The sequence below is a fragment of the Beta vulgaris genome, chromosome 6, assembly GCF_026745355.1.
Source record: "Beta vulgaris subsp. vulgaris cultivar EL10 chromosome 6, EL10.2, whole genome shotgun sequence".
NCBI classification, from domain to species: Eukaryota; Viridiplantae; Streptophyta; class Magnoliopsida; order Caryophyllales; family Amaranthaceae; genus Beta; species Beta vulgaris.
Genome location: NC_079207.1, coordinates 72,323,535 through 72,342,704, shown reverse-complemented (window position 1 = coordinate 72,342,704; position 19,170 = coordinate 72,323,535). Strand labels below are relative to the sequence as shown.

The 19,170-nt window shown below is 33.2% G+C and overlaps 1 protein-coding gene across 1 annotated transcript; it reads right to left on the bottom strand.

Annotated features, from left to right (window-relative positions):
* Positions 1 to 5,446: 5,446 nt before the first annotated feature.
* On the bottom strand, positions 5,447 to 9,213 carry LOC104898042 (transcription factor MYB1R1). Its single transcript, XM_010685047.3, has 3 exons — positions 8,494 to 9,213; positions 7,174 to 7,382; positions 5,447 to 5,949 (listed from the first exon to the last, which is right to left on the bottom strand). The coding sequence occupies exons 1-3, from the start codon at positions 8,879 to 8,881 to the stop codon at positions 5,554 to 5,556; spliced, it is 993 nt and encodes a 330-aa protein (XP_010683349.1). The 5' UTR covers positions 8,882 to 9,213; the 3' UTR covers positions 5,447 to 5,553.
* Between the last annotated feature and the right edge of the window lie 9,957 nt (positions 9,214 to 19,170).

Sequence of the window (19,170 nt, the reverse complement as noted above, 5' to 3'; positions counted from 1 at the left end):
TTGAATGAGTGGTAGCTAGATGATAGATCCCAGGCATTATTACAACCCCTCCCCTCCTGTAAAAAAAAAAAAAGGTTAATTGGCTAGAACATCACAACCTTGGGCTCAAGTGCAAGTAACAACACAACCTTAAATGGGTGCAAAGCATAGCACCAACTTAAACACGTGGTGCAGAAAATAGCATATATAAATGGCACCGGAGCACGGAGATTCCACCAGAGCTAGGGAATCTCCATTATTTAAAGGGTTAATTAGCAAGGTACAACACAACCTTTGGTTCAAGTGCAAGGAACAACACAACCCTTATTTTAGTAAACACACCATTCCTTAACCTCCACCACACTACATCACCATTACCCTCTTCCATAGCCCACAATACTACAACTCCACCACCGCCCTTAACACCATCATCTTCCTTCACCACACCAAACACCACCTCCACTCCAGCAATGTCATCCTTTGCCCCAAACACTGCAACACCACCACACCAAACACCATCTCCATCACAGCCTCGCATTACTCTTAGCCCACAAAAGCAGGCGCTCCATACTAATTCACCATAAAACAGAAGAGTTCCAGAAAGTTTGAACGACCATGGCGCGACCTCAAAGCAGGCGCTCATCAAACCAACCCTTTTACAAACAGCACGTGGAATGGTCTTTGGTGAATCAACAATGAATATTGAGCTCGGAGAAACTGGGATCAGCCTCCACAATTATTAAACGTCAATTATTGATGATGATAGAAGTAATTCCAGCGACTTGATTTTGATATTGGCGCTGATGCAATTTGTTGATAATATGTGAAGATCTGTGGTGCGTCGAATAGGGAAGAAAATCGCAAAATGAGGAAGTAGCACAGCAGCGAAGAAGAGTAAAGAGGAGATCAATTTTTTTTTTTGAGATTGAAGTTAGAAGTTGGCTAGAACAGCACAACCTTTGGCTCAAGTGCAAGGAACAACAAAACCTTCAACGGAGATTCCCTAGCTCTGGTGAAATCTCCGTGTTTCGGTGCTATTTATGTTATTTTCCAGCACCACATATTTAAATTGGTTCTACGCTTTGCACCCGCTTAAGGTTATGTTGTTCCTTGTACTTGAGCCAAAGGTTGTGTTGTTCTAGCCAATTAACCCAAAAAAAAATAAAATCAATTGGTATTGATCAAAATCCTTTCAAATGGTATTCATATTGGCACCATATTATAGCATTTGTTGTACCAATTAAAAGAGTAATGGGTGCCACCGTGCTAATATGCTTGATTGATTTTAAGAATATCGTCCTCTCACAATATATTTTTCATATGCATGGGAATAGATTCTTATATATTTTTCTTCCCCATCCCTTTTTTATCCCATTGTAATCTGACACATAATAGATAGTAAGATAGGAGATTTATTTGGACCAATTTTTAGATATCACCTTGAAAAGACTATATGTCTATATGAACTAAGAGCCTGTTCTCCCCATCTTATTTTCAGTTCATTTCAATTTAGTTCAGTTCAGCTACAATCAGTTTAGTTCAGTTCAACTCCAATTAGTTCAGTTCAGTTCAGCTCCATTCTTTTATAACCATTTTGTTAAATATTATTATTATGTTGGTATAATTTATTTTACTAATTACTCTTATTATTATTATTATTATTATTTATTTATTTATTTATTTTTATATCATTACTATTAAGTATTATTATTATTGTTGTTGTTGTTGTTGTTGTTTCTATATATTATTTTGTTTATTATAGCTTTACTCATCATTATTACTATTATTATTAGGAGGAACATGGTTTAGGTCAAAGCACAAATAAGCCCACATTTTTTAGCCCATAACCAATCAAATCGCGTCAAGACGGTTTATGATGTAATTTTCGCTGTCCAACCCAATCATTATTTTTATTACTAATTATTAAATTAGCAATATTAATTTACTTCTTAGATATTATTGTTATTATATATCATCATCAAGTATTAATATATTAATACAAATAATATAAAATAATTATTATTAATTATCATTATTATTATCATTAATTATTATTATTATTAATTTATGATTATTTATATTATATATTTATAACTATCATTTAAAAATATTCAAAATACTATTATTATTATTCATTATTATTACTTATCATTATAATTATTATTTAATATTCATATTATTATTGTTTAAATATTCTATTTATATTTATTACATTCAATTTAATTCAATTTAATTTGATTCAATTCAGTTCAATTCAGCTCCAATCAGCTCAGTTCAATTCAGTTCAGTTTAGCTGTTTTGTGCCGAAGAGAACATGCTCTAATTAGCTAAAGTAGCTAGCATCAAACATAAAAGAATAAATTTTAGATATCAATATATCAGCAACTTAACAAGCATTTCACTGAAAAAAAAGGTTAAGATTGTGTGAAATATAAAATCTAAGTTGGGTTATATTGTAAGAGAAGCAAAGATTTACTCTTTAAATAAATTTTCAAAGTTTCGGGAGATTAATTTAAAATTGGCCATTTATTTATAAAAAAAAAGAGTTTTTTTGTCAGAAACAACCTTTTATAAGTGTCATTTTGTCAGAAACAACCTTATAAATTTTTTTTTGTCAAAAACAACCTTTAAACTCAATTTTTTTGTAAAATCAGACCTGGTGCCTATTTTCCGGCATTGACGAGATTTTCCGGCCTTGACTTTATTTTTACCCCCCTTCCCTCTCTTTTATTTTACTTGGTATTAACTTTCCTCCAATTTCATGCTTATATCCACCCTTATATAACTATTTCTTTCTCTCTCTTCCTCATTAATCCCAAATTCGAAAATTCCCCAACAAAATCCCTAAATCTGGTGTGTTCTATTTTGGTTCTTCAATTGGTAAGTTTATGATTTTTCATCTCAATTAATTTATTCTTGTTCATAACATTTAGGGTTATCTTTTGAATTGAATTAGGGCTTATCTTATTAATTGAATTGACATTCCTTTGAACTTAATCTGTTATTTTCATCACACAAAAAAGGAAAACACACAATCACCAAATTAGCAAAAAGAAGAGAAAAATGTACAGTTAAGAGAGAGGAATTACTGAAGAATAAGAGAAGTAATTTACTGAAGAGAGAGAAATTACGGCATGGGAAGTTTAATGGCTCTTACTTGCTATTGCACAGAAGCATTCAATCACAGTAGCTAAGGTCTTCAATGCCTCTACAGTTCCAAAGAGGAGGAGAAAAATAGGGTGTGGGTTTTGAAATAGGGTGGGTTTTAGAATGAAATTGGAGGAAAATTAATACCAACGTAAAATAAAAGAGAGGGAGGGGGGGTAAAAAAAAGTCAAGGCCGGAAAATCCCAGTCAATGCCGGAAATAGCCACCAGGTCTGATCTTACAAAAAATTGAGTTTAAAGGTTGTTTTTGACAAAAAAAATTTTATAAGATTGTTTCTGACAAAATGACACTTATAAAAGGTTGTTTATGACAAAAAACTCCAAAAAAAAATGCAAAATTGGTCTCAACATTCTGAATTATAGCACAGATGCACTAAACATCCCAACTAGCGCTTACAGCCAGAACACCCCAAAGTACGGATCGGGGTGCATTACGTACCATAAATGACATATGTCACCCGAAAATGCACCGACGACGGGAGATTTTCTAATATTATTCCCCCCTTCCTATTTTCTTCTTCCCCCTTCCCCCCAATTTTTTTAATTAAACCCAAACAAACACGCACGAGAGAGAAGTTAACAGAGGAGAGAGAAGAAAGTGGGAGAAGGCAACAAAATCGAAAAGTTGTTATCATGAGCATTACAACTCAAGTGAGATAAATATGGTGCACACTAATTAGTGTGCACCAGATTCATATTAGTTTTTTATGAACATATTATCCTCTCAAAATTCAGGATCCTTTCCTGATTGTTATACTAATTATCATAATAGGGGTCCTTTGCCTCCTTCTAGGTGACAAAACTTTTGTTCAAGGCAAAATATTATTCCAAATCACCTTTAATCTTATTAAAAAAAACTCTGAATTCATCATTTTATTTGAGGATTTTTTTGGTCAAAAACTATCCTATAAAACATGAAATCGTGAGAAATCACCTTATATAATTTTTTTTGCAAAAACAAACCTAAAATTTTCTTGCGAGAATAAAGCCTATGCCATATACCGATCACTAACGCAAGGTTACGACATTGACCATGTAATAGATTTTGTTGGGTTTCAAAAGTCACTTGCCTTGCATATGACATGGTGAATGTCGAAACCTTGGGTTAATGATCGAAATTCGACATAAGGTTTGTTCTCGCAAAATATTTTAATTTGTTTAAGGATTGTTTTTGCAAGAAATACATATAAGATCGTTTCTCAAAAATTTCATATTTTATAAGGTGGTATTTGACAAAAAAAATCGTTTATTTTAATAACCTTACTCATAAGAATCAAAAAATTGTGATCGTTCATGAGAATATAAAGTCCGTTAACATAGGTCATCTCTATCTCATATGAAATTCGATTTCTTTATCATTTCCCTACTCCTAGTCGGACTATTCAAGGTTTTTTAAATTATAAAACTCAATTTGCAAATGGGTTGTCCTGACATGGTCCTCTAACAATTTCATGCAAGAAATTCGTTCAAAATATATGAAATTTAAAAACACCAACGTCATTGGTATGAGAAAAAAGTGTATTTAAGAATATATGTGTGATAAAACAAGACCAAAAAACTTGTACTACTCTAGCAAGTTCGAGAATCTTATAAGGTAATTGTTATCGCTAACACAACAAATACTTTAGGTATAGGATAATTTTGAGGTTATCATATAATATAACAATGGAAATTATAAACCAAACACTCAAAAATTAACCAGGAGCCCAAAGTTAGTGCTTAGAGTAGAAAGCACCCTTGACGGTGGATTATCAAATATCCTTAATTCCCCCCAACCTATAAACAGAACATGATGAGAAAACAAAGCAGTACAAGTCTTTTTCTCGGTGAGGTCATTGGCCTACATTCGATAGTGCCAACTAAATTCATGCCAAGTTGCAACAAATAAGAACACATTGCCCAAATACATTGGTTTGTAGTAATTGGAACGTGAGCCAATCAAGCAACAAGCTAAGCTAAGCATCTCCACATATTGTCCAAGCTTTTAAAGAAAGAAATAAAGCTAGTACTACACTATAGAGAGTGAGTGATGATGAATTGACACAACAATGAAAGAGGGAGATCCTACCAAAAAACAAAACAAAAATTAAGAGTTGGATACAAGGCCAAAAACAACACCAAAAGAAAACGATGTGCCCTTCATTTTTGTCCACATATCTCATCACTTTAGACCTCTTACCCTGTACACTCAAAAGGAATCACCTAATTCCAAAAATATTTGCGAAATCTTATCTAAAATCATAGCATTTGACTAATCACATGAGTATATATGTCATTTATGATAATAGTATGATATCATCTAGTAAAAAGAAACTTATCTTAATTAATATAATCAATCACCACCCTCTTTACAACCCAAATAATAACTATTTTAATCTATCATAATCATCATTGTCTTTATTCCCTTTCAAGCAACACTAATAATGCTATCTCCACTGCCATTGAATCCTCCAAAGGTGGGGGATGATCGCCTAGAAGATTCCTCATCGGACGGCGCTTGTGAGAGCTTGAGGGAAAGGAAGGGCTCATATTCTCTTTCTTTAGTATTATAGATTGATGTTGAGGATGATGATGGTGATGATGTTGGTGATTGGTTTAGATTAAGACTTGCCATCTTTGAAGAAGGTGGGACCGGAAGTATTGCAATTGAACGGCCGTGTTTGGTTGAAATTGGCCTCAATGAAGGAGGATAAGGGGAAGCAAATGTGGTGGTTTGATGATGACTTGCACTTGCACTTGCTTTTGATTGACAAGATGAATCTTGACTTCCTAATAACTGGTTCTCTCTAGATGAATGGCTCACCTGCAACATCATCAATTCCATAACAAACAGGATTAACAAAATGGTACGGTACAGGTTACAGGTAGCTAGCATAATTGGTATTTGAGCGAGTTACATATATCATATATAGGTCTAATTTTGTTCAATCTCTGCATATCAAGTATAACAGATTAAGAGTAACCACCTTTGCGGATAATTATAGATATTAAGTATCTAAGATAACTTATATGTATTCACAAAAAGAATTAATCTAAAATATTGTATTCATGTTACAAATTTGCATCTAATATTGTAGAATGTCTAATTGATTAATATGTCCTATACTTTCATTACTATCATTCTAGGACATTTGTTATTCTAGTCTTAGAAATTACAAGAAACGGTTGAGCATTCATGTGACGAAATGAGACTTATTTTCAGTAGTATATATTGTGTGCACTCTTTTGTTCATGTTTAAGCATCCTTATATAATCCTAAAAGGATTAATTTACCAAAGTTCGAAAATTTTCATATACAGAGATTACTCAGGTCCAATTAAATAAAATACCTAATGTTAAAAGAACTATAAATTTAGGTTGTTACTTCTTCCATTGAACTTCATCTTTAAATTCATGCAATATTTTGACTTTTACATATACAACTATTAATATGTTTCATTATCGATCACAAAAAATTATAAAAGATTGATATTTTGGAAAGACATTTTGAGACTAATCTAACAATGTACTACACTATATGATAGCATCTTATTTATATGTATGTTAACTTTGAAATGTTATCAAAGTAAGTATTTAATTACAATGGTGATAAATATACAATATTATATTTATTTAGAAACGAAAATAGTATATAATATGATCATCTAACTAATGTTTATATTATCTATCACTTGAAATACTAGCTAGTCTCCTGATTCAAGTAAAATACATAATTAATCATTCTTGAATTTCAATATAGTAATGAACTTTATTTTAAGTTTATGCACTTATTCTCAAAGGGAATTCGAATTAGAAAAAATAATAATTATTAATTCTTAAAAAATGAACTTTGAAAGCTTAGTTTCTTTTGCTACCCACATAATAAAATAAAAGAAATAACTTTAACTTTATATGGAAAGCTACTTCCTACCAAACACAGAAGAGCCCAAATTAAAATTTCCTAAATGATTTATTCAAGGGATAAAAAAACAATAATGCTTCCTATGCAATTTTGTCAACCAAATAATAGTGAGAATAAGTTACTCACTGCGTCGGTGGTGATGTCAAAGAGACTAGATCTCCGGCGACGGCGGTTGACGTTGCTTCGCCGGAGAAAATATTTTTGAGCATGGCTTGCAACTTGTGTTGGTGTTCTTGTCTTTACAAAATTCCTAGAAATTCCTCTCCAATCTCCTTTTCCTACTTTATTCAGCCCCGTTAAAAATAGCCTGTGCTCATCTTCCGTCCAAGGAACACCTACACATTGCACCCGTAAATCGTAAGTATTTTTAGGTGATTATGAAGCTCAAGTACAAAGGAATGTCCATGAGGTCGTAGTCCAAATAGCCACCTTTTTGTTATGAAAAATACCCAAATTTATTCAATCTTAGTTATTTTTAGACACTTTAGGAAATAATAATTGCAGGTCTATACTAATTTAGAAAATATCACAATTTACTTACGAATATTCTTCAAGGATATGTTTACCCGAATAAAGGATTTTAGGATAGGTTGTCATATCCAAGGAATCAAACTACTTTACTAACAAAAATTGAACATCAACAGTATATTGTCAAAGGCTCAAAGCAAGCTTTGGTTCTGGTACATTGATTAAAATTTAAAATTTTACATTCGAATTTTATTAATGACCAGTTCTCATCGATTTTAATTACAACCTTCAGTTTAAAGTTCAAGATTTTGATGGATTCTAACGCTAACTTTACAGAATGGAAATCATTCAATCAATTAATATACTATTGGCATCTTTAAAAAAACTTTTGACTTCAATACAATTATACAAAAACTCGAAAGTTGATCAATTCGTGCACTCACACACGTTTAGTAACTCCTAAATTCTATAACTTTATTAATTTTAACGATGTTAGAAATGAGTTATTGACAGTAAAAACAATCTTATTTTACCTAAATACCTATAACATTTTGACTTTTACACTACTAAATACGAATTTCATAACTAAAGTAAAAATAATTAAAAAGTTATTATTAAAAATATATTGTGTCCAACCATTTCCTTCCTTTTTCTTACTGCAAAGTTTTGACTTGCACTACGTTAATTGTTAAGACAAGTATAAAAAACATTTTTATAATAATAAAATCTTTAATAGTATAAAATAATCTTTATCAATCTTTCAAATAATCTAATCCTTCTTTCAAAAAAAGATATATCCAACAACATTGCGAGAAAACACATTGTAACGTCTATCTACAATGAAAAAAATATATTAATTTACAGAATTATTCGTTCTCACGTAATAATAGGCTAACAAAACAATGAAAACTGTTTTTTAATGAAGGAATTAAAATTAATAAATTAATAAAAAGGAAAATCAAAGGGAAGAAACAATACCTCTCTTGCGTTCACGGATTCGACTACCAGAAGCATGAAGAGCGTCATCAGAAACATAACCAGACGCAACAATATCATTAACATTACCAAGAGAAGAATGATCATGTGGTAGATGTTGTTGTTCATAATGTGAGAGGTTATTCATACTCATACTTTTTCGAAAAATCGACGAAGACGGAGAAATCGAGTGTGAAGGAGATGGAGGAGAGTTATCTAAAGCTGTTAGTCTCACCCCAAACAGCATGAAACCAGGTACAGGAGCCCCAGCAGAAGCGGTAGCGGCAGCGGTGGCGGATAGTTCAGTTAGCTCAGTGCAAGTTCTAGCGTTGTGGCCGTTGTTGCCGCACTGAGAGCATGTTCGTGGAGTTTTTGGTGGCGGTGCCGCCATATTTTGGATGGTGGAGGTGGTGATTTTTGGATAGGATTGTTTTCTTTTTTTTCTTTTTTTTGGTTATACAAGTAAATGATAATAGAGGAGAGGATTTTGGGGGTTTTGGGGTTGGTTTGGTATGTGTATAAATATATAAGGAGGGAGAACTAATAGGGGGTAAAGGAAAAAGGAAGTTTCGTAAGTATTGTGGATTGCAGGATAAAAAAACAGAGATGTAAAAGATGTTTCAGATTTTATATTTTTGGAGAGTTAACAAAAATCGTGTTATCCTATATATCATTCTTAAATTAGTAGATTGGGTTTACAGTTTTAGGTTAACGCTTGCTTTTAAAGAAACAAGGTTTATCACTGTAAATATAATTCTTTGATGTATTTGATGAGGGTTGGGACTTGGGTTTACTTGACTAACCATTGCAAAAGAAATTAATTTTTAAAAAAATACAGTTGTTTAATTATAAATTGTTGGTTAATCAAATTTTGGGTACGTTCTTTCCAACCCGCTTCATTCTTTTACTTCCTCCGTTCCAAAATAAGTGAAACACTTGTCTCAAAAAGCTCTCACATAAATGAGAGAAGTGTTTCACTTATTTTGGAACGGAGGAAGTATAATCATTTTGTTAAATATTATTATTAGGTTGGTCTAATTTATTTTACTAATTACTCTTTTTTTTATATATATATATTATTATTATTATCATTTCTATATATTATTTTGTTTATTATAGCTTTACTCATTATTATTACTATTATTATTAGGAGGAACATGATTTAAGTCAAAAGCACAAATAAACCCATTTTTTTAGCCCATAAACCAATCAAATCGCATCAAAACGGTTTCTGATGCAATTTTACGTGGTCCGACCCAATCATATTATCATATTATTAAATCTAATTATTAAAATAGTATTATTAATTTACTTCTTAGATATTATTGTTATTATATAATCATCATCAAGTATTAATATATTAATACAAATAATATATAATAATTATTATTAGTTATCATTATCATCATTAATTATTATTGTTATTAATTTATGATTATTAATATTATTTATTTATAACTATCATTTAAAAATATCCAAAATACTATTATTATTATTCATTATTATTACTTATCATTATAATAATTATTTCATATTCATACTATTATTGTTTAAATATTATTTATGTATTTATTACATTTAATTTAATTCAATTTAGTTCAATTCAATTTAATTCAGTTCAGTTCAGCTCCAATTAATTCAGTTCAGTTCAACTATTTTATGCCGAAGAGAACATGTCTTTTGTGTTTGATTGTGATTCAACAAGATAACAATAAAAATTTAGAACACATAATAAATATAACCTTAATCTCATTGAAAAAGTTATATTATCCTTATTGTAGATAGTAACATAGCATTTTAATTTTTTTTTGTTAAAAAGGAGGAATATAATCATTATTATATAAGTGAGAGGGAGCAAGATGGTGTCCCCTTACAAAAGGTCTGATATACCTTTAATCATTATATAATCATTATCATATATATTAAATAATATTTTTTCCTTCCTACTTATATATATTGAACAAGTTAACAGTGAAATTGGATTTGAAATTTCAATTAAATATTAAATTAAGAGAATGATTTATTCTTCTTACATATGTGTGAAAACTCTGATAAAAAAATTAAATTCACAATACAACTTGATTGACACAAGAAAAAAGAAAAACTTGAATTTCATATTAATAATTATACTACTAATATTTAAAACCTAAATGTTGATGAGGGAGAGGTGGTAGCTTAGTGGAGTACCAGTGTACCACCTCGAATTTCATGGCATTGCCTAAGTTTGACTCCTTATCCCAACAATATGTTTGGGAATTTTCTTTTGGGTTGTTTAGCCTTGTACTCGGTCTTCGAGTTGGCTTGCCTTACAGGATAGTAGCCTAGCAGGGATTGATTTTCGCACCAATTATCTTTTCTAATTAAAAAAACCTAAATGTTGATTATTATTCAGTAATCTCTATTATATAAATCAAACTCTTTCACTTTATCAATATTCATTGATTGAATCTGATGCACAAATTAAAATCTCTCACTTTATTTGAGCACAAGCTTTATTCTGCTTGTTTCCTTCTCTCAATAATGATGAACAAATAACTTAAAACACCAACAAAACATTAATTTATGAGAAACACATTAGAAAAAATTTTAAAAATTAAAATGTCTATTCCAATTAATTTTTTGTAACAATGATGAATAATTGAAAAAAAACGTTAATTTGACACGCACGAATAGCATGCAAAAAATGCTAGCAATAATAATATTAAAGCACCTCTAGATAAAATTTTTATTTTCATATCCAGATAGCCACGTTAAACTAAAAGGTGTTGAAGAATAAATATAACTAATGGATAATATAATATCTCATAAGGCAACACAAGGATCGATAAATAATTTATGGTTGAAATCTAAATTAATACCCCATATCGAACTTTAGTTTAAGAGAGCACCAAGTGTCCACCTAAGCATTGCACGCTTAAATCCCTTGATTAAGTATATGAAAGATTTGGAGTTTACAAAGGGGATAAAATTGAACTCTTGTTGCAAGGGTAGAAATAGGAGTTCCAACTAAATAGATCAACCTCGATTTTTGTTTAGTTAGGTTACAAATTATTATAAAAATTTAAAATTAAAGTTATCAAATTGTAGGTAGTTCATCACGGTAGCAACATCACAACGTTAGCCTATGTTATCTTTTCTTATTTTTCTCTTTTAATCATATGCATTCCTTAACATTCGTATATCGCTTCATGTTATACTTTATTTGATAATGAAAATTATCTACTAATGAAAATTATTTACTACTGTACACACATTTTTTTTCTTTTATGATTAAAGTAAGCATTATTTTTAAAATAAAAAGCACGTGTCATTGAAGAGGAGATAATTATTCTTACGTGGAATGACCTCCAAGAAGAGCCACTTGGTGTATGTGCTCCCCAAAAATGATGTCCAAAATTTTAATGTTCGGAGAAAACCTAACCTAACCAAACCAAACCAAGATGCTATCTTTTTTTGGTAGAAAACGAGCAAATAAGATTAAATAGTGCAAATGTTTGCCCTTGGGTTTGCTAGACCCAAGTTGCTACAGTTATAAAGATCTATATTACAAATATTCTTGTCGGATAAAAGGAAGTTCATACAATACGGGGGAGGGGATTCCAAAATACATAATGAGTTAACATTATCAATCCTTTCTCTCCCTTTCTTTGCTACAACATCAGTTAGGCAATTCTTTAGCCGTCCTTAAATCAAAAATAAGTGAAGACAGATTGTTATTAATATTGGCCCCATTATTGATAGCTGAAACTGCATTGAGGCAGTCCGAGACTAATCTACTCCAACTGTTGCTCTTTACCCATTGAAAACCCATATGAATGGCTCTTAGCTCTGCTTCCATTGCATCTGTAGAAAAAATAGCAATACAAACACTATCTAGCCATTTCCAAGATGCTCTCTACAAATTACAACTAATTAAGTAAGTTTCCTTGGTTTCAATAAAGAAAGAACCATCAATATTAATTTTTAAGAAGAAATATGGGGTGGGGGGACCACAAGATGGACAAGGGGTTGAGTGCTTTACCCACCTTAGGTTGTTTCTAACAATAGAACCATTCGGTGGCCGTTCAACGAGAATTTAAGGAGGATATCGATAGGCATGTTTTTCTTATTGAATACCCAAGCATTACGCCGGAGCCAAATATGCCATAGGGTGAAGATGAACGAGACATTAAGAGGGACCAAAGAATTTGGCTGAAAATTTTATTAATACAATTGCTTTTTACCCAGTCTTTAAAAGGGACATTCGAAGAATTTGGAACTTTGGTTTTTGCCCAAACCTCAGTAGCACAAAGGCACAGTCTTGTAATATGTTCCATATCCTCCACACAATTGGGACAGAAGGGGCAATGGCTTGGCTTTCCCTCAAGAATGCAGCTTAGGTTAACATTAGTAGGCATTCTCTCCCACCATGTTTGCCAAATAAAATATATTTGCTCTGGTAGACCTGGAATCTTCCTAATCGATCCCCAAGTGTCATTACCCTGATTTGCATTTAACACCTCCCTCGCTTTTTTACAAGCTAACTTTTCCTAGATGCTCCCGTAGGGAATAGGTCTCATCTTTATTGTTAGATAATCTAATCGCTAATACTCTATCTCTAAGTAGAGGAGATAAATGAAGGGAGGACACATTATTAATGTCTTATGAGTTCAAGGTGTTAAGGTCCTGATTAGACTCACTCTAGAGAAGAGGCTATGAATGAGCGACATGAGGGACTCCCCATTTAACCATTTATCATTCCACAAGTTTTTTTTTTTTGCTAAGTAAAAGTATATTAATCACTAGAAAACATTTACACCCTATAGTCTCTTCCAGAAATGAACAGCCCAACTAGGTTGGCCCCCTCAATTAACTAGGAGAGAATGAAACAAAATGTAATCTATACATTAGTCAACATATGGTCTATCCAAACTTGGTCCCTAGTACTGATTTTCTGAGGCAGGATTAGTCTGATCCGTTGCTGCACCATCTGTTTCAGTTTCTTGAAAATGATTTCAGGCTTCCACACAACATGATTCCATATTGCTTCATTCCTTACCCACTAAATCTGATACACCAGCCCACTGAAAACAGCAGCCATGAATCTTTTCTTCAACCCGGATCTCTTACTCTTCACAATAACAGATAACAGCCTTGAGAATGTACTATGTTGATTTTTCATGTCCAGCCAACCCTTGATCAAGCTCAGACATTGTGCTGAGTATTTACATTGGAAGAACAGATGATTATGGCTCTCAATGCCATGTTCACACAACTGATAAGAATTTGAATCCTGAACACCAATCTTAACTAGAATATCTAAGGTTCTCAACCTTTGTTTCATCACCAGCCAACCAATCATTCTATGCTTTGGAATCACTGATCTGTTCCATATTAGTTTATCCCAATGCACAACAGGTTGTTCCCCAAGTAATTTTTTTATAGATTTGCTGCACACTGAATTTAGTCATGCTGTTCCATTCTTGCTCACTGTATAACAGCTTCATTTTGTTTTAACTTTGCAAATTTGCTTCCAATACCAGCAGCTATCTGTGAGAGGCTCATAATCCCACCATCTTGAATATTTAACATAAACCTCATGCACCCATTTCACTCACAGGTTGTCTTGTTTGGTAGATATAGCCCAAACATACTTGGCTAGTGCTGCCACATTCTAGTTTTGGATTTGTCTAAAACCCACACCCCCTGCTTGCTTAGGTAAACATACATGCTCCCAAGCTACATTACCTGGTTTACAACTACTCCACTCTCCAGTTTATGTTATCCTTTTTACCCACTCTCTCCAGGCGATGCTATCATTTTACAAACTCCAACCCACTCCCATTCTTTTCCAAATGTGATACCCATTTTTAATCCTACTATGTTCAGTTTTCCCATTGACATATTTTTCATGGATTAGCTTATTGGTCAAGGTTTCAGTGTTATCCAGTTTCCAACACAACCTAGCTAGGCTGATTAGATTTAAGTGTCTATTTGAATGGAAACCTAGCCCTCCAATGTCCTTAGGCTTGCACACATTCTTCCAGGCGATCCAAGTAATCTTTTTCTTATCATAATGACTATTTTAAAACAAATCGCTACATATAGAATCCAACTTTTTGTTAGGGTTATAGGAAAGTCAATGGTATGCATGAAATACCGAGGAAGGGTCTGAAGTGTAGCATTTGTTGAAACGACATGACCCGCTTTCGAGAGAGCTTTGGCTTTCCAAGGTGATAATATGTCTGTCATTTTGTCAATGACAAAACTAAGCTTGTTTTTGGAAGGTTTTCTATGAAAAGGGGAAAATCGAGATAAATTCCCAAGTCCTTTGTGCTCAAGATGTTTAGCTCTTGCTCGAATTGATCTCTCATTTCCATAGAGGTGTTTGGAGAGAATTACAACATGTTGTTGGCTTCATTAGCTTTTTGCCCCGAGATGTTGAAGAAAGAGTTAAGAGTATTTTTCATTACGGCAAGGGTTGAGAGGTTAGCTTCTCCAAAGAGAAGGATGTCGTGTGTAAATAAGAGGTGAGAGATTTCAATGGAACCCCCCTTACTTTAAACGGAACCAACTCTTATTGGCACACGCTTCATGGATTTTTCTGGAAAGGATTCAAGGCAAATTATATATAAAGAGATAGCGGAGTGAAGGTCCCCTTATCTCATTCCTCTAAAGAGGGTAAAAGGATCAATCCCATAACCATTATCTTGTATGTGTGACTCGCCCGAGGCCACACAACTCGTAATGAGTCTAATTGAGGCATGAGTGAAACGTAAACTCTCACTAGTAGAATAATTGCTTATTGTTGCGGTGATATTGCGGCAGTTTTACCAATACGCAACAATATATCACGTAAAAAGAAAAAGAAAAATATAAAATAACCATATTGTTGCGGTTTCGGCCGAAAACTGCAGCAATATGGTTTCAACATAATTTTTTTTTTTACTATTTGACCAAATATATTGCTGCGGTTTCTGAAAAGAACCGCAGTAATATATTAAAATAATATAAAAAAAATATAATTTGAACATATTGCTGCGGTTCCTAAAAAAATCGCAGCAATAAAATTTTAAAATAATATATTAAAAATTAGGGTTTGCACGCCTCACTACTCAATCAGTTTCACGCCTCCCTCTCTTCCCCTTCATTCAGTTTACTCTATCTCCTCCTCTTCATTCAGTTTAACGCCTCAATTCATCTCACTCTCTCTTCCTCTCCTCCCTCATCTTCTCTCTTCCTCTCCTCCTCCATCTCTCTTCGCCTATCGCCCTTCGCCGGTCGACTTTCATTATAAAATTTTGCCGAATATTTCGCACTCAGCATCCCAAACAAAAACCTCAAACCTTCGCCGGTCAATTTTCATCAAAATTCTTCGCCGGATACTTCGCACTGAAAACCTCAAAATCAAAATACTTCGACGCGATGCTGAACTCAATTTAATTTCGGTAATCTACCACAACTGAAACAAACCCCTTCGAAGCCAAAGACGAAGACGCAACTAACCCTTCGCTCGGTTCACCAGGCGAAGACGAAGACGCAACTAACCCTTCAAAGCCCGTGCTCGTCGGTTCACTAGGCGAAGACAAATACGCAACCCTTCGAAGCCCGCGCTCGTTAGTTCACCAAGCGAAGACGGTTCGATCGTCGGTCAACCTCGCGCTCGAAGTCTTCGTTGTTCCGTCTTCGTCCTTCCTCAAAAATCCAGATCTTGTTTTCACTTTTTTTTCTTCATTTTTATTTTTTAAGATTCATATGATGTTAATGGTTAGATTCTGATTTTTGGTTATTTTTTAAATATATTTTTTTTGAATTTCTTTTCTCATATGTGTTGGGTTTTATGTATCTTTTATGGTTGAATTTTGTGTATCTTTTCTGTTTGTTTTTGAATTTTGTATAAGTATTTTTTGAATCATTAGTGTCTTATTTTGTTCCTACATTGTATTCTTTAAAATTTGATGGCAAAGACTAATTTTTTTTTTTTTACCTATACCAGTACCCTATTGGTACGGGTCTTACTAAAAACCGCAGCAATAGACTTCATTTTTTAGTATTAAAAAAAAATACATATTGCTGCGGTTTTCGCTAGAAACCGCAGCAATATGTTAAAATATTGTTGCGGTTAAAAACCGCAGCAATATAATTATGTGAAAGTATTGGGTCAGACCATCTGACCCAATATTCTCGTCAGACGGGATGAGCCCAGTACTATACAATTTTAGTTTCAAAAAACTATTATAATCACTATCATTCAGTTTGTCTTTGTCAATAGAAATCATAATACCTTTTCTCCACAACTCTTTATCTTCAACATGATGACAAAAACTAAGTAACCCAACAAATTTCTTGCCACAAAAATTTGTGTTAATGTATCATATTAAGAGCATGCTACTTCCTATCAGCTTCTTCATCGTAGTCTGTTTTTACCTTTCTCAGATTTCATCCGTCAATGCGGATCAAAAGTACGACGAATGTGCTCCGATTGAATCACCATGTGGTTTCCCACGGACAATTGGATATCCCTTCTGGGATAGCAGACTACCAGAATATTGTGGTCATCCGGCCTTTAAAGAGAGAATGAGTGAGATTGAAGCCTTCAACAATGGAGAAAAAGGGAGAGAGAGATTCGGTTATCTGAGGAGAGAGAAAGAGATAGTTGATCTGAGGAGTTAGAGAGGATCCGTAATGAGTAGTTACTGATGGGCCGGCCCATATCAACTTCGTACTTCACTTTCTTCTAGGTTGGAAGAAAAAAATCAGCTAAGAGGAATGAAGAAGAAGGAGAAAGTGAGAGAAAGCAGAGGTTAGTGTTTTGTTTTCTTTCAGTTGGACTTTGTTTTCTTTCGGTTGGACTTTGTTTTCTTTCAGTTGGACTTTGTTTTCTTTCAGTTGGACTTTGTTTTCTTTCAGTTGGACTTTGTTTCGTAATATGTATACCAACTGAAACAAATAATGGACCAACTGAAACAAAAGATGGACCAACTGAAAGAAATAATGGGCCAACTGAAAGAAATAATGGACTAACTGAAAAAAAAATGAAGACTACCTGAAAAAAAATTAAGACTAACTGAAAAAAATTGGAACCACCTGAAAGTCGTCCGACCAAAGATTATGGTCGGACGAGTCCGACACAATACGTTCTCTATAATTATTACCTATTGCTGCGCGCCCAAAACCGCAGCAATAGGCCACTTTTTGACCGCAACAATAAGCATTTATTCTACTAGTGTCTTTAGGCAAAGTTCAATGAAAGGTTATTCTAATCTATCATAGGCTTATCCTAGGTCTAATTTCAAGGCAAACAAACCTTTCTTACCTTTTTTTTATTCATTGAATGAAGGATCTCCAAGGCAGTGATAAAGTTTATATTTGAAACCCTACTCGAAGAAAGCTATTTTGATTTGGGAAGATTAACTCATTAGATGGGGTAATCCTTTGGACCAGAATCTTAGTTATCATCTTGTGAATCGTGTTTACTAAGCTAATGTGCCTAAAGTTAGTAATACAGAGAGGATAATGAGCATAGTGTTAATGATCTTGGGGATACAGAAAGAGGTAAAGATCTCTTTTTTATGAAGTTCAAAAAATTGTTCTTTAAACTGTCCCAGAATTGTTGATAGAATAAAGCATGGAAACCATCGTCCCCCGGGGCTTTAGAGCCCCCAACTGAAAAAATGGCCTCTTTAATTTCAGCTAAAGAGGAAATTTGGGAATAATCAAATAGCTCAAGATAAGTACAATCAGGGGAAGGAGAAGTGGATTCAGATGAGAAGATAGAGTCATAATGCCCATGGATGCGATCTTTAATATTCTTAGGGTTTGAGATATTGTTCCGTACTTCGTCTTTAAGAAGTAATGTTTTATTGACCTTTCTCCTAAAGATCGTGGACAAGTGAAAAAAGTGGATGTTGCGGTCCCTATATATTAGGATCCAGTTAGTTCTAGACCTAGGATGCCAATATTCCTCTTCTTGGTTCAAGATTTCATTTAAATGTTTAGATAAAAAGGAATCAAGGTCAAATAAGTACGTGTTGTGTGAGCCATTTTGGAAAGCAGTTTGGGCTCTTTTACTACGGGCTTGGAGCCTTTTCTTTTTAACAAAAATATCACCCTTTTCTTTGGTCTAAGATGGAATGTCAGAGCTGAGGTTTTTTAGTTTGGATTGGAGAGCATATGGGTACAAGACCCAATGATCTCTGACCTAAGGATCAAATAAAGGGTCATTAAGCCAAAAAGACTCAAATTTGAAATTTTTTTCCCTGTAGACCTAGGCATTATTTTGAAGGGTAAGAAGGACCAGGTTATGGTCGGATGAGAGGCGGGGTAGATTTCTAAACACCGCTTCCGGAAAGGTTAATGACCACAATGCTATCATACAACCTAAATTTGACCAACAACAATAACAAACAAAATCATGAGAAAACTTTATTACAATTATTGCTTCTTAATGTGGATGCCATCCAATTTAATTGGTAAAATTTTGTGGTAATGGTACCCAATATCTGAAACTCAATTTTGTCTATATTATCGTGTTTAGTCACTCATTTACTTCCAAAAAACTTTTAGAATGCTAATGTACATATGCTTATTTGGCTTGTTAGCCATCAATATGTGTTCATTTGATTTGTTATTTATATATATTTGACCTATAAACCATGTAAATGTACGCACCTTCCTCAACATACGGACGTATGCACTATC

What these genes read in the sequence shown, in the direction of transcription:
- LOC104898042 (XM_010685047.3), bottom strand. Translation starts at nt 8,881, where the DNA reads ATGGCGGCACCGCCACCAAAAACTCCACGAACATGCTCTCAGTGCGGC. An exon ending in AATCCGTGAACGCAAGAGAG is followed by an intron (nt 7,383 to 8,493) that starts GTATTGTTTCTT and finishes TGCAATGTGTAG; the next exon opens with GTGTTCCTTGGACGGAAGAT. An exon ending in TTGACATCACCACCGACGCA is followed by an intron (nt 5,950 to 7,173) that starts GTGAGTAACTTA and finishes ATGATGTTGCAG; the next exon opens with GTGAGCCATTCATCTAGAGA.